General features: G+C 54.9%; 3 protein-coding genes across 5 annotated transcripts; 1 reads left to right on the top strand and 2 right to left on the bottom strand.

The window, feature by feature from the left end:
• Positions 1–1,280: 1,280 nt before the first annotated feature.
• Positions 1,281–2,258, bottom strand: ZNF593 (zinc finger protein 593). Its single transcript, XM_016132148.2, has 3 exons — positions 1,976–2,258; positions 1,687–1,749; positions 1,281–1,599 (listed from the first exon to the last, which is right to left on the bottom strand). The coding sequence occupies exons 1-3, from the start codon at positions 2,173–2,175 to the stop codon at positions 1,458–1,460; spliced, it is 405 nt and encodes a 134-aa protein (XP_015987634.1). The 5' UTR covers positions 2,176–2,258; the 3' UTR covers positions 1,281–1,457.
• Positions 2,259–3,584: 1,326 nt separating this feature from the next.
• On the top strand, positions 3,585–7,484 carry CUNH1orf232 (chromosome unknown C1orf232 homolog). Its single transcript, XM_036219843.1, has 4 exons — positions 3,585–3,752; positions 5,099–5,182; positions 5,293–5,390; positions 6,573–7,484. Exons 1-4 carry the CDS (start codon positions 3,669–3,671, stop codon positions 6,871–6,873), a joined length of 567 nt encoding a protein of 188 aa, XP_036075736.1. The 5' UTR covers positions 3,585–3,668; the 3' UTR covers positions 6,874–7,484.
• Positions 7,485–7,997: 513 nt separating this feature from the next.
• FAM110D (family with sequence similarity 110 member D) lies at positions 7,998–11,146 on the bottom strand. 3 transcript variants are annotated; one of them, XM_016129802.2, is made up of 3 exons: positions 11,043–11,103; positions 9,903–10,019; positions 7,998–9,215 (listed from the first exon to the last, which is right to left on the bottom strand). In XM_016129802.2, the coding sequence occupies exon 3, from the start codon at positions 9,119–9,121 to the stop codon at positions 8,300–8,302; it is 822 nt and encodes a 273-aa protein (XP_015985288.2). In that variant the 5' UTR covers positions 9,122–9,215; positions 9,903–10,019; positions 11,043–11,103; the 3' UTR covers positions 7,998–8,299. The 3 variants fall into 3 exon arrangements, with proteins under 3 accessions (XP_015985288.2, XP_015985287.2, XP_015985289.2); XM_016129801.2 differs by lacking the exon at positions 9,903–10,019 and having other exon boundaries at positions 11,043–11,146; XM_016129803.2 differs by lacking the exon at positions 11,043–11,103 and having other exon boundaries at positions 9,903–10,222.
• Positions 11,147–13,847: the final 2,701 nt, after the last annotated feature.

Here is a 13,847-nt window from a genome sequence, read left to right as displayed (position 1 = left end):
CAAAGGTGGTTCATCTAACCAAAAACGAGTAAAGAAGGCAAACTGCTGTTGTTGAGAGCTGATTGGTGACATCCAATCATCTGAGGTAGGGACAGGGCTGGGCCCAGGGTTACAGAGGCCATCTCAGTACCTGGCCCTGGCCTGAGACTCCTGAGTGCTGTCAGACAAGCCCTCTCCTGCCTTCCCAGCCTGACCTCCCCATGGGTGGGGGAGGTGCTGCTCAGGCCTGATGCTGATCGCTCCTGACAGCTGCTCCTAAGGCTGGCAGGGCAGGCAGGCGGGGGAAGGGACCAGATTTAAAGGTCCAGCTGCCCTGCCCCTTTGCCAGACCTGAGGCAGACACTGGTGAGCATCCTCTAAGGGCATGGTTGTCATGCATATGAGAGGTCAGGAACCTCTATTTGCTTATTTCCACTTCTTCGTACCATGAACACCGCTGGTCCTCATTCCTGCTTCTACCCCACAGGCTGCCAGGGAGGCTAGGGGCACCTACCATGCGATTTCGACGCCTGACCCCTGGCTACTTCCGGGTGCTACAGGTAAGTACCCTTGATGGCTTTTGATACCGACCCCTTTTTCTCTCTACCATGGCTGGGTTGTAACCCCCAACAGCCAGGCTGTCACGTTCCCTGCCGCCTGAGCAGCCAGGGCCCAGATGGGCAGTGAAGTGAAAGGGATTGGGGCGGAATCTCCCTGGGGCAGCAATGGTAGCCATATCTCCTTTACCCAGATGTACCTTCTCAGCCCCTTCCCACCACCCGCCTTCCTAGAAGTCTTAACTGACCGATCAGGCGGACCCTTTGTGCACCCCAGATGCAGCTAGCCGGAGAGCTGAAGGCAGAGCCCCGGAGTCCACTGACTGGGGTTGTGGCTACACTGCTGGCTGTCCTCGGGCTGGGTGGCTCCTGCTATGCTGTCTGGAAGATGGTGGAGCAACGGCCGCCACCACAGGCTCCATGATAAAGTGGGCGGCCTCTTACCAGGGACCTGGGGGTAAGTAACTCAGCAGGGGTTGCAATCTTGGGAGTCTACTTTTCTGCTTTCATTGGAAGCAAAGCAGTATAAACCTGACCCTACTCCCCAATCCTTCCACTACACCTGGGCTCTACCTGGGGGCTCCAGCTCAGATTCCAGAACCCCTGTGGGAAGGCAAGGATGCAAGTTCCAAAGCTGGACCCAGTGGCAAACAGACAGACACCTTGGGCCCTGTACAAAAGAGAACAGAAACCCTTACAGGGCAGGAGTTTGGGGGAGTGGGCTGGAGGTTGAGAAGTCAGAAGTAAGCCTTCTTTATCCAGTTCCTTTATTCGTGGGGGAGGCCCAGAAAAGGCCGTCCATTCTCCAAACCCAGGGCCAAAAGAGATTGGCACAGTCTCTCCCAACCTAGCCCTATAGCACTGTCCATGGGCAGTTCCCTGCCTTGCATCCTCAGGCCATGTCAGGTAGACCTGTCCATGTCAGGTAGACGTGTCCATCTCAGGCACCTCGGTGGATACTTCTGTGGGCACTGCCAGCCGCTGGGGCGGCACATAGGAGCCCATACCTGCTGCCCTCTCAGCCTCTTCCTGACTATAGGGCTCCACGCTCAGCTGCTTTAGCCTGGAAGAAAGAGGAGTTGGGAGCTGATCAAATGCGAGCCTTGTCCGTCCAGCACCCAACCGTCAATCCTCTCCTTATTCCTTATACCTTTTCTTGTGGTCTTTGGATCGGAAATGGGTCTTCAGGTTGGCGGAATCGATGAAGTACCTCCTGTATGGATGAGGGGTAAGAGGAAGGTGAGGAGGTGTTGATGCCTCTCAGGTACGTCTGTCTCCTTGACCCTAACTCATCCCAGAATACCAAGCTCCAATTCTGATGGGAGGTCAGCAGACCCACGGGTCCCCAGAGACCCAACTCGTTCTGGGCCCCGGACCTTACAGCACCGGCCCGTACCACGGACCCTTCTCCTCCCCAGGCCGAGCCCTGCGGGACTTACGCGCAGGCCAGACAGCGATGCAGGCCGCCCCCTGGCAGATCCGGGTCGGGTTCGGCGCCTGGGTTTGGCCGGGGCCGTGCCGGAATCTGGGGCCGCAGCTCGCGGTGAATCTCATCCAGGTCCGGCCGCCGCCGCTTCGCCTTCATCTGGCGGGCCAAGGAGTGCGCTCGGTGCGCGCCTGTCCGGCGGGAGCGACCCATGGCTGGTGACAGCGGGGCCAAGGGGCCCAGAACCGAGTGGGAAGCACACGTGCGGGCACTTCCGGACTGTTCATGACGTCATGCGACTCCCGGGGGCGGGGCAGGCTCAGCTAGACCGCCGCTGATGACGTCACTCGCGCAGCCTGAGCCTTGAGTGACCCCAGGCGGCCATAGATGTTAATGACGGAGCTCTCGGCGGGGTCCTGCGAAGTGTTCTAACCCGTGAGCGGGAAGAGGTCCGCCAGGCGGTCGCTGGGGAGGGTTGGGGGGCGGGGGGTGCATGGCCTGGGTGGGGATCCCGGTGCTTCCTGCTGCCCTGCCTGCCCCATTCCCTGCACTACCTATCGCAGCGTTATCCTCTGGCCTTATCATTCCTTCCTGGTTCCCAGATCTTACACTCCGCAGTGGAGGGGGAATGCTTTATAAGCATCTCTGGGAGGCACTGAAAAATGTCTATCATGTGAATAAATTAATAAATGAATGAGAGTGAATAAGTTTGCGAATAAGTGAATAAGTCCCCATAGGACTTCCCGAGTTACCTCCAGTTCCTGACAAAGTCTTCACCACTTCTCACTGCTCCCTAGTTATTCCCTCAGGTCTCCATCCTCCATTCACCCAGAGCCAAATCCGTGAGGGAGGTCACAGCGCTCTGTCAGACTTAAGGGGGATCAGCAACTCCCACAAGAAAAGGAGGTGTTCATAGAAGGACCTTACATCTTTGCTCGCTTTCTCTGAGCCCTGGACTCCCAGGCGTGGGTTAGCAGCAAAGGCAGAGATACAGCCTAGGTGGTGTGTGATCAGAGGGGAGAAGGCCAGAGAAGCCTCTTCCCATTCACTGGAGCCAGGTGCCTTCCAGGCTGACCAGAGGAGCTCAGCAATAATTCAAGGGCTCCAGCTCTTTGGAACCTGTTGCCAGGAAACAGGGAGACAGGCACGTGCATCCCTGGGGAGAGGAATCACTTTCCAGCACAAAGGAAGCAGTGAAATGTAAGCCCAGGGAGCTGACTAGAGGCCTTGGGACCTTCCCATTCCAGTTCATAGAGGCTAAGTGGAGACATAGGTCAGGGTCCTGCCGAAGGCACAGCTGGTATTTGGTCATAGGGCCACTAGGATGGGTCCTGGGCTCAAGGACTTTGGAAATGGGCTTTGTGAATGGAAGAGAATTTTTCATTCCAAGATATTAAATTCAAGTACTTTAGACCGAAGGAGGACTCTGTGGAGAGAGATGTCTTCATTATTCTTGGCCAATATGGGTCACAACAAGGGGCTGAGGTGGCATAAACCTGCTTTGTTCCACCCCCACCCCAGACTCCTTTGGATCAATTCACTTGCTGGGCACTGTGCCAGCTGCAGAGGCTGGTGCATTTTTAATGAAGTCACTGAATCCCTGGGACAAGCTCTCTGCCTCACCAAGTTTCTGAAGCCAGACCCTGGGTGCCCACTGAACCACTGTCTTCCTGTGCCTGGGTGTCAGGCCCATTTTCCCTGCAACCATGAACCAGGCCTTCTGGAAAACCTACAAATCCAAAGTACTACAGACCCTGAGTGGGGAATCTGAGGAGGACCTGGCAGAGGAGGTGGGTACCATCCATGCTTGCCGGGTGGGGCATGGGCAGAGAGGCTGTAGGAGTGAAAGGTAAAAAGAAGGGCAAGGGGCAGGCTCGGGAGTGGGGCACATTTGTGCAGAAGCAATCAGCACTTTCAGGCACGACAAATGTCTTGGTACAGTGTCAGAAAGCCTGGAGGTTCAAGAAAACTGAGGAAGAAGACTTGGGGGGAACTGGAAGGGTGGTCACTGTCTCTAGAGGTCTCAAGGGTTGCCACATGGAAGAGATCCTTCTAGGTCCAGTGAGCAATGGCGACATAGGGTATACTCAACTCCACATAACTTTCTAGTGGGTAGAGTTGAGCACAAGTGGGATGGCTTGCCTTGAGGGGAAGTGAGTTCCCTGGTTACTGGAAGTAGGGGAGATGTCATTTGTACTCTGAGGATCACTGTAGTGGCATCAGATCAGAGCCACTCTTGAACCATATATGTCCTGACATTAAAAAAAAAAAAAACAGAAAAGGCTATGAAATAGTTTTATTTATATCTAGAGGCTCTGATAAGTGACACTTGTGCAAACAGACATGGCAGGGAAAGGAACATACTCTGTAGTGTGTGTGTGTGTGTGTGTGTGTGTGTGTGTGTGTGTAAGTGTATTTCTAGACAGGTTGATATCCAGGGCTGGGCATGTGTAGGTATTAGAATTGACTTCCATACAGAATCTCCAGTGAAGGTGTATGTGTAGGTGTGAACCGAGTATAAGTATTTTAGGATGTGTACTTTTAGGGCCAAAGTCTACACCCACATGCCTCTCTGCAGGATTGGCAGGTGTTCCATTTTTATGGTGTGTGTACATCTGTGTCTTGGTGTCTGGATGGTTGGAGAGATTTTGTGTGCTGTGGGTGGGCCTCTGTGCAGATGTCCGCAGTTGTATAGTGCACAGGTATGAATGGTATAATCGTGTACATGTCCTTGTATAGGTGCTTCACAGCATGTACAGCTACATACAGGTAAAGAGCTGTAGCCATGTGGAGGCATGTTCATGGTCAGGCGTGTGTCTATATCAGTGTACATACCCATGTCCATATGTTTTAGAGTATGTATGGATGTGTTTGTGGGTGGGCAAGTATGTGTGCTCAAGGGTGTCTGGGGATTTTCTGTACAGGTAATGTATGTGACTAGTAGCTTTGCGTAGAGGAAGACCTGTATGCATTTGTGGAGGGTGTGAGGGTGCTGGGTATACATTTAGTTCTGTGGAGTTCTGTACATTTAGTTCTGCCTGGTTTGTGTTTACCAGACTAGCAATGGGGGAGGGAGTTCCCATTCCTCTGGAGCCTCTCTCATGCTGCGGGGTGGGGGGGGGGTCTTGTGTCCCAGAGGGAGAACCCAGCGTTAGTGGAGTCGGAGATGGTGGAACCAACCCCAGACACCTTCAATCCCATGTCACAGCTGGCTCGCCGGGTGAGTTCTTCCTTCTTCCAACACAGCCTTGGGGAGCCTGGCAGAGGCTGCTGTGGAGTCTTGGGAGGTGGTGCTGTTGTCCCTTCCTGACTCCCATCCCCTCCAACCAGGTTCAGGGTGTTGGGGTAAAAGGTTGGCTGACAATGTCATCTCTGTTTAACAAAGAAGATGAGGACAAGTTGCTGCCACCGGAGCCCTGTGCTGACCAGTATGTGTGCGTGTGTGTGTGTGTGTTGCCGGGGGGGGGGGTTCTGGGACAGGCCTGGGGTCGCCTTCTTCATGTCCTTTCCATCTGATCTGTTTGACCATGGGGTGGGTGGGGGGCGGGGCTGGGAAGGGCCAGCCCCTGGCTGTTTCCATTTCTCTCAGTAGGAAAGAAACCAAAGCAGCATATCTGGGAGATTAGGTTAGATCTTGGGAGGAATTTACCAGCTGTTGGGATTGTGGTGCTAGAAGGTATTATGAGCTCTCTCTCTCCCCATTCACTTGGGAGGGGTCATCTTTCTAGAATCAGAGAACCCAGGAGAGAACCTTTTGGTGTTTGGAAAAGCGGGGTGTCCAGATCAGTGGTTCCCAAATAGCCTTCTAAACCCTCATCCTACCAGGGAGCTTGTGACAGATTCTCAGACTCTCCTTCAAAGATTCAGATTCAGCAGGTGTGGGTGAGGCCTGGGATCTGCTCTTCAGCAAGCTCTCTGACTTGAGGCACACTAGTTTAGGAACCACTGTTTTAGCAGGGCTTTGACGCTGAGGGTTAGGGGGTGGACCTCGGGCCTCGGTCTTCCTTCTAGCTCTGTCGTTGACACACTCTCGATCTCTGCCCCTTCCTCCAGCCCAGCAGTCACATCCCTCCCTTTGACATTCCCCTATTCTTGCTCCCCTACACCAACCTCTCCTCCTCGTGCTTACCCTCTCTCTCTCCCAGCTCTTGTAAGATTCTTCCTCAGACCTGGTCCCACTTCAAGCCGCAACACCGCTCCTTGATTGCCATTCCCCCCAGCTCTCCCTGCTGCTCCCCTAGCTCCCTCTCCCCTAAGCCTCTGATCTAGACTTGTCTCTTTCCCTTGGGGTCGTTCCACTCGTCCCTCTCCCATGTTCTCTCATTTTCCTGGTTCCTCATTTTCCCTCCATCTCGGAACCTAACCCCAGTCCCCGCTCCACCTCTTTCTTCAGGGTCCACCGTTGGCTTCCCGGACTACCACTTACAGAGTCCGACCCTGCCCCGGGCCCCGGGGTCTAGCCCCGCCCTGTTCACGTCATTCCCACGCATGTTTGGGCCACGCCCCTTCCTCAGGCTCCACCCCCAACTACCCAGACTCCGCAGCTCAGGCTTCCCTAATCTGGCCTCGCCCCTCTCTGCCTGCCCCTGACCCCGCCTGTTTCCCCTCAGCCCGCTGGCGGCGCGGCCCGCCTCTCAGGGGGCGCTGACGGCGGAGGCGGAGCAGCGTGGGCCCGGGTTCTGGGAAGCGTTCGCCAGCAGGTGGCAGCAGCAGCAGGCTGCGGCGGCCTCCATGCTGCGCGGCACAGAACCCTCCCCGGAGCGGGACCCTGAAACCCGGGACGAGGCCACAGAGGAAGCCACCGAGCGCCCGGAGCCGCAGGAGGCCGACGCGGCGGCTGGCTTCAAGTGGGGCTTCCTGACCCACAAATTGGCTGAGATGAAGGTGAAGGCTGCGCCCAAGAGTGACTAGCCGGGAGCCTGCTTCTTCCTTCCCCATTAAAAGTCTGGCCCGACAGCCCGAGTGACCGCATGCTTTTGTCCGGACAGCGGAGAACGCTGCTTTTGGGTGGGCAGCCTCAGGGTGCGCTTCAACTGGAGGGCTCCTCCCTTCTTTCATACACAAACACAGGGAGAAAATGACCAGACAGCCCGATTATCAGGATAGATTGTGTTAGATTTAGGGTTCAATTGCCCAGGAAGCTGCGGAACCCCAGAGGACAGGCGCCATCACTCTATCCAACCTCTTTTAATTCGACAAACTTTGCCTGTGCCTCTACTATGTGTATCGTCCCTGTACTAGGAGGTCAGAGACTAACGAGAAAACTTAGAATAACACAAAAGGTGACAGATTGAGGATCGCAAAATAGGGCTGTACTTGGGAGCTCAGAGATGGATGCTGATTGGGGAATTCAGGAATTCCTGAGGGAGACTGATCATGTAATCTTAGAAGGATGAGTGGAAAGGGGAAGATAACCCAGGCAAAGGGAGGAGGACTGTGAACAATGACAGAGGTATAAATGTGTGAGGAAGACAGGTGACCTGGTGTGTCTTTGAGGGAAAGGAAGACAGTGGTAGATGTGAGTCTGCGGGTTGGCAAATCTTTGTTTGAAGGGTCCCTTCCTTTATTATCCTCAATTCTAGATCCCCAGCATCTCAGCCCTTCATATCTAGTAACCAAAAGGGGGCAACAAAGCTCTAGGAATGGAGCCCTTTTTGGCGCCGGTGGACAGCAGATTTCTACAGCATGCCCCTCCCCAGAACCCACAAACGCACTATTGCCGCTTCCCGGCCTGGGGGTCGGTGGAGGAGATGATAGTAATAGTGTGAGTACGTACTAATTCTGTAGTGGTTATAGCATCTATCTTTTATTGACCACTTCTATGTACTGAGCATACTCCATGAGCTTTACAACCATTTCAAAAATATTTTGATCACCGAGGGGTGCAGCTGCGGTCCAGAGGGGTTAAGTGCTCGCTCGGGGTCACACGATCAGCCCGGAACCCACCCTCCAAAGTCCACGCAGGTCATGGCGCGAACTCGTTCCACCCCCTTCCTCAACATCAACCTCACGAGTCGTTTAAATAACATTTTGACTTTATTCAGCAGGTTCTCTGAATTCCCAACCCAGTCTTCACTTCCCAAACCCTCTCGGCCTCCACAGGGGCCACGAGGCCGCCCCCCTCCTCTCCGCCGTTTGCGCTGGGAATAATTTTTCCCCATGACCCCATCCATGGTTCTCTTGAGGAAGCACAATCCAGAGGGGAGGGTTTGCGTAAAGGCACCGTGCGCGTCAGAGGCAGGGCATCCCTGTCGGTGCCCGGGTCCAGCCTCGCGCTCACCCCCTACCCTTCCCCCGGCACCAAACTCTCTAGGAGCCAGCTCCCGAGTGGCTGCGGTCACACCTCGGACTCGCGCGGCGGGCCGCGGGCGCGCTGGCAGCCGTACAACCACTGGATGACGCGGGCGTTGCGCTCCACCACCGACACCGCGGGGCGCCCGTCCCGTGCCGAGCCCGCCGCCTCCGAGCCGCCTCCGCCACCATCCGCACGGTCAGAGCGATCTGCACGGCCATCGCTGGACGTCCAGTCGCTGGAGTCTCCAGAGCCCGGCGAGGGCAGCGACGTTCCGGGCTGAGGACTGGCGTCGGCGCCCCAACTCTGTGGAGAGAAGCGCTCGGCGCCCAGCACCTCCACCAGCGCACGCTCTAGGCCACAGTAGTTGAAGAAGCGTTCTTTCTCCGACAGGGGCAGCGAGCACGTGGGGCACAGCGCCTGCTTTCCCGTCGCTTCTGGAGCATCTTGCGGCGCGGCCCACCCCCCAGGAGCCGTGGGTCGCTCAGTGGGTCCCGGGCTGCTTGAGGCGGCATCTCGAGGGGTGCCCAGGAAGAGGCGCCTCACCAGCCCCTGGCCCTTGGCGTTCTCTTTGTTCACTGAAGCCTTGCAGTCGCGCTTCTGGCGGTAGAAGATGAGGGAATCTGGTCTTGGCAGCCGCCTGCCGCTACCCCGGCGGGCGGCCCTAGGCGTCCTGGGAGATGCAGGGGACCCCAGCTCATTGCAGGGGTGCGGCGTAAGCGGCCAGGGACCCCCGCGCAGAGCTGGCTCCTGGCGTCGAGCTATCACCTGATGGGTCTTGACATACTTGGCTTTGTCGGCCTCCAGTCTCTCCACGGCGCTGGGGGTCCGTCCCCTGGACGGGGTTGAGGGAGAGGCCAGGTGCATCTTAGTAGAGGTGGACAGGACAGTGCTCCATAAGCCACTGGAGGCAGGCAGCTAGTTGAGTTGCTGGGACCAATTGGCTGGGACTCTCCCGGGCCTGCAGGGAAGGAAGAATGGTCAGGGGGAGAGTAGATGTCCCTGCCCCTCTCCTGCAGGCATTCCTGGGAATAGGCTCAGCCAGCCAACCCTCCCCCATCCAAGTCAGCCCGCTGGGTGCCCAGAGGCAGGAGCTCAGGCTATCCCTTCCTTACATCCCTCAAAGACATTGGGCAGGGGCCTCCTGGCCACCCAGAAACATATGCCCCTTTCAGTGTGCCCCAGTTTGGCCAAAGGACCATGCCAAGCAGGCATCAACAAGCAGGACAGTTGGAAAAGGAAATGGGGCTGGTCCCGGCCCAATTCCCAAAAGTGGCCTCGACCGGAAAAAATACCTCTTCCCAACTCAGCAACTTGGAGTTCGAGACAAGGAGGCTTCCCAGCCACAGGCTGGCTCCAGCAGGGCCCACCCTTCCCGCCCCCAAGCACTAAGGTCAGGGATATAACCACAGGGTAGGAGCCTCCAGTAATTAAAGCCAACTGCCCTGCCCAGGCCCAGCAGGGCTATTGGGCCGGAGAGGGCGGTGGTCACAAGGTCATGTCAGCCAGCTACCTGCCAGCCGCTCTGTGCCCCTGCCAAGGAAATTCCAGAATGCCCAAATGTAAACATCAGCTTCTCTACCTCTGTATTTCCATTTCATAGATGGGGACACTGGCCCAGAGAGGAGGTGACTGGCTCAGGACTTACTGAGAGATGGGGCTGGGACTGGAACTCAGGTTTCTTGCCTTATAATCCAGATTCAGATTGGATCTCTCACTCGCCTATGAGAACATCCCTCTTTTTTCTTCGCTTGTATTCCCACTGCTATAAAACCAAGCAATTTCTGTGAGATGAGCCCCTTGCCTCACTAAACCTTTTCCTTCCACTAATTCTTTCCCAAACCTACACTTCCAGAAATCTGCCCTCAGGGTCCCTGCCCTCTTCTTATCCTGAGACCCCATGACCCTTCTTCACCTCCTTTCTGCAGAGGAAAGGGGCCAGGAGGGGTTGTAAATCAAAAGCTGACAGTTCCCCTAGCGGTAACGGAATGGGGCCACCCACACGGCTCAAAACACTCCACCCCAACCCCTGCCCCCTTACTCTTCCCCATCCTTCATTCAACTGAGAGGAATGTGTCAGTTCTGGGGGCTGAGGGGACTTCAGGTCTTCAGGTAACAAAAGAACAGAACTTATAAGGGATGGGGGAGGGGAACCCCATGAGGGTTCACGGGGCAGAGACCCTGCCAACTCCACTCGCCCCAGCACAACCTGTTCAACTTTACGTGCGTGCATCATTCTCTCTCTCTCTCTCTCTCTTTCTCTCTCTCTCTTTCTCTCTCTCTTTCACACATATCCATATAGTAAGTCAGCCCATAGGTAAGTAGTGACTGGGAACCCGGCAGCAAGGAGAGCCTGACAGTGCCCTCCTTCCGGAATCCCAAGGACTATACCAGGCAATGGCTCAGATTCCAAGGTCCCAGAAAGGCACTGTATTTGTCTGACCTCATGGGCACCTCCATGTCCCTTCTTCCCCTCCTCCACTTCCCAACCCCAAGCGACAGGCTATAAAAAATCCCTAAACATAGGGACTAAAATAGTCTGTCTTGTCTTCTGGGCTGGCTTTGATGCCAAACCATAGATGTCCCACCCTAGATGTCTGGCAGACATCCTCGTGCCCTCTATCCCATTGCCCACCTTCTCCCAGTCCTGGGTTAGTGATCCAAACTCCCCAAGACTTTGCTCTGGACACAGGCAGAGGGACTGTGCTCGCTGGCTTGGTACCAGCTTCCCTGCCTTTGGGTCTCTGGGTGCCTTCCCATGCCAGCCCTGGGCTCAGGATACACTCACCTCTGTGTGGGAAGGCTGAATGCAGGGGTCCCTGGGCAGAGCCAGACTAAGAGCAGGAGGGACAGCAGGGACTAGAAGTAACTTTGGTGGCAGCCAAACCTCACTCTCCACAGGAAAAGCTGAAAGAGCCTCCACCCCCCCAGATTAACCCCTGCCTTCCTGACCTGGAGCCTGGCCTCCGTTAACTCCTTCCTGCTCACAGTCTCATTGTTGGAGAGGACCAATGGATCAGGTCCAGCTCCTTTATTTTACAGATGATCATACAGGCCCTGACAAGTTAAGTGATTTGCATAAAGGCACAGTGAGCTTGAGGCACAGCCAGGACCCCAAACAATGTCTCCTGGTTCTCAGGCTTCTTCTAGGGGTTTGGGGTGGGGAGATGCTATTCATGTGGGGTCAGCCCCCTCTCCTGGGCCTTGGGAAATCTTGGTCAGAATGGGAAGACAGAACAGGGTTCTAGTTGACTGCCTTTTTCTCTCTGCAGCAGGCTTAGACCTGTTCTGGTTCCGGTGTGTGGATGATGTCAAGCCCGCTCTCCCTTGGGGTGAGGCTGGAATCTGCGGCCTAAGGGTGGGGACAATGGTGCTGCATGTTCAGGGTGAGCTTGTCCCAGCAAGTCTTGGCGTGAAGGTCACCTGGAAGCCCATTGGAGGTGCCTCTGCCCCAAGTCCTCTGATGGTAAATGGGATTGGTTGGGGAGAGGATAATACAGGGATGATTCTGGGGCCCACCTGGGTTCTTTGGCCTCCTTCCTCCTCTGCTCCAACTTGGGGACTTCTAGAGCTGGCACAATTTCTTATCTGGCACCTCATGTCTCAAGGCACAGGGCCTGTCCCCACTAAGCTGGTACCAGGAGAGCTCCTCCCCTCTCCCCAGCAGATAAACCCTGAAGCACCCAGAGCCCAAAGACCAATTTCCCTGCCAATGTGTCCCTGCTCCTTCTAGCTGGCCACTTTCCATAAATCCTTTACCCTTCCTTCTAGCACTTTTTAACATTTGCAAAGCACGTTCACACTTGTGCTCTCTGATCTCCTTTGTCCCTCCCAGGGACCCTAGATAGGGGTAGAGGTAGGAGCAACCACCCTATCTTAAAGGGTAAATAAACAGGATCAGGTAGGGGAGAGACTTGCCCAAGTCCAATCTCAAATCTACTCTTTCCACTGCACCATCTGCTTGTCAAGTAAGGTAATGAGCCTGAAAACCAGAAGGCGCATCTCCTGGTAAAGGATTTTTACTACCTAGTTAAAGCAATTATTATTTTGTCCACGATAGTTCTATATTGCATTGTTATAGCACATCACAAGCTGCTTTCATATACTTGATAACAATTCATCCCCAGGACAATCTTTTGGGTAAGTTTTATTTTCCCCCATTTGACAGTGGAAGAGACTGAGGCTCAGAGAGGTGAACTAGCTAATCCAAGCTCACACCATTGGGAATAATGGCCAACTTTTACTGAGAGATTAATATATGCTAAGCACTGTTCTGAGCACCTCACACAGTGATTAATATATTTAATCCTCACAACAGCCCAATGAAATGGGTACTTTCATTCTCCTAATTTTATAGTTGAAAGTTGGGGGTACAGGCCGGTAACCCTGAGATCTGGTCGTGAAGGGGTTAAGCATGGAGGCTGGGCAGGGCCCAGCTGGGATGCTGTCAATGGCAGGAAACCTGGCCTGTGCAGGAGGGGGAGGATGGGGCTGTTGTGTCTGACTCCTGATACAACCCCCATCTCTTTGGTCTTAAAGGAGCATCTGGGTTGGGTGGAAGGGCAGGGGGCCCCCTTCTCAGCTTTTTTCTAGGGACCAAAGACAGATGCTGAGCTACAGAAAGAGGTTATTCAGAGAGGAATACAGGTGCTGCCCTGGGGCAGCCCTGGTCTGACCAGGGTGACTAGAAGGGACCCCACCTCCCTGCAGGAGTGCTCAGAGTGGGGAGACACAGTTCTGCCCTCAAGAATCTGAGGTGAGGGTTGGTCAAGGAACTTTGCTCTTAGGAGCTCCCAGTTTGAGAGGTGACAGTACCCTGTCCCAGGATGCCAGTGGACATAGACCCTCTTCCATACTGGCAGAGCAGAGTCATGGAGGAGAGGTCAAACTGGATTGACTTTTGGGTGAGAGGGCCCTGAAAGGGTCTGCGGGAGATGGGGGGATAATGGAGTGGAGCTACAGCTGCCTGCTCTGCCTGTCTCTTAGCCACACTTGCTGTGAACCAGATCATCTGTCTTTCTGGTCATGGGTCGCCAGGGAGATCCTTAAAGTGGCGCCTTCCAGGCATTAGAGCCAGGACCTCGGGCAAGGTGGGTGAGGCTGAATCTGAGAGATGTTTCCTTCCTATTTCCGAGCTCATTCCAGAATTACCTTGAAGATCGATGGGAATGGGCCTGAGTCAGAACTGGCTCCTTCCAGGAGACGGGGGTGGGAGGATGGGAGAGCAGCTCTGGTCAGTGTCTGGAATGCTGAGGCAGATCAGGGAGGCCCTCCTGATCCAGCCTCGGACCCCAGACCCCAGACCCACATTGTTACAGAGGAGAAACATGTCACCTCCCTCACCAGCCAGCTACAAAACCCCTTGCCGTAGCCATCCACACCTCTGGACCCCTTTGATTCTAATTCTGGCTTACCACTCACTGGTTGTGTGTCCTTGAGCAAGAACTTAACTTCTCTGAGTTTCCTTCTGTGTAAAATGGAAACGGTAAGACTCAACTCTTGTGTGGCACAAAGAAGTGGTGGCCAAGAAAGCACCTGGTGCCTCAAGGTGCTCTTAAATGTCAGACGAATCTGCCTCTTAGCTCTTGCCCTC

This window comes from Rousettus aegyptiacus, unplaced genomic scaffold, assembly GCF_014176215.1.
Source record: "Rousettus aegyptiacus isolate mRouAeg1 unplaced genomic scaffold, mRouAeg1.p scaffold_m13_p_1, whole genome shotgun sequence".
Classification (NCBI taxonomy): Eukaryota; Metazoa; Chordata; class Mammalia; order Chiroptera; family Pteropodidae; genus Rousettus; species Rousettus aegyptiacus.
Note: the sequence above shows the minus strand (reverse complement) of the source record. Positions and strands in the feature narration are given on the sequence as shown.

Bases quoted from the DNA above. Each gene is read 5' to 3' on its own strand.
- ZNF593 (XM_016132148.2), bottom strand. From the start codon at position 2,175: ATGGGTCGCTCCCGCCGGACAGGCGCGCACCGAGCGCACTCCTTGGCC. The intron at 1,750-1,975 runs GTAAGTCCCGCA...TCATCCATACAG, and splicing joins CATCGCTGTCTGGCCTGCGC to GAGGTACTTCATCGATTCCG. The intron at 1,600-1,686 runs GTATAAGGAATA...TCTTTCTTCCAG, and splicing joins TCCAAAGACCACAAGAAAAG to GCTAAAGCAGCTGAGCGTGG.
- CUNH1orf232 (XM_036219843.1), top strand. From the start codon at position 3,669: ATGAACCAGGCCTTCTGGAAAACCTACAAATCCAAAGTACTACAGACC. The intron at 3,753-5,098 runs GTGGGTACCATC...CTTGTGTCCCAG, and splicing joins AGGAGGACCTGGCAGAGGAG to AGGGAGAACCCAGCGTTAGT. The intron at 5,183-5,292 runs GTGAGTTCTTCC...CCCTCCAACCAG, and splicing joins TGTCACAGCTGGCTCGCCGG to GTTCAGGGTGTTGGGGTAAA.
- FAM110D (XM_016129801.2), bottom strand. From the start codon at position 9,121: ATGCACCTGGCCTCTCCCTCAACCCCGTCCAGGGGACGGACCCCCAGC.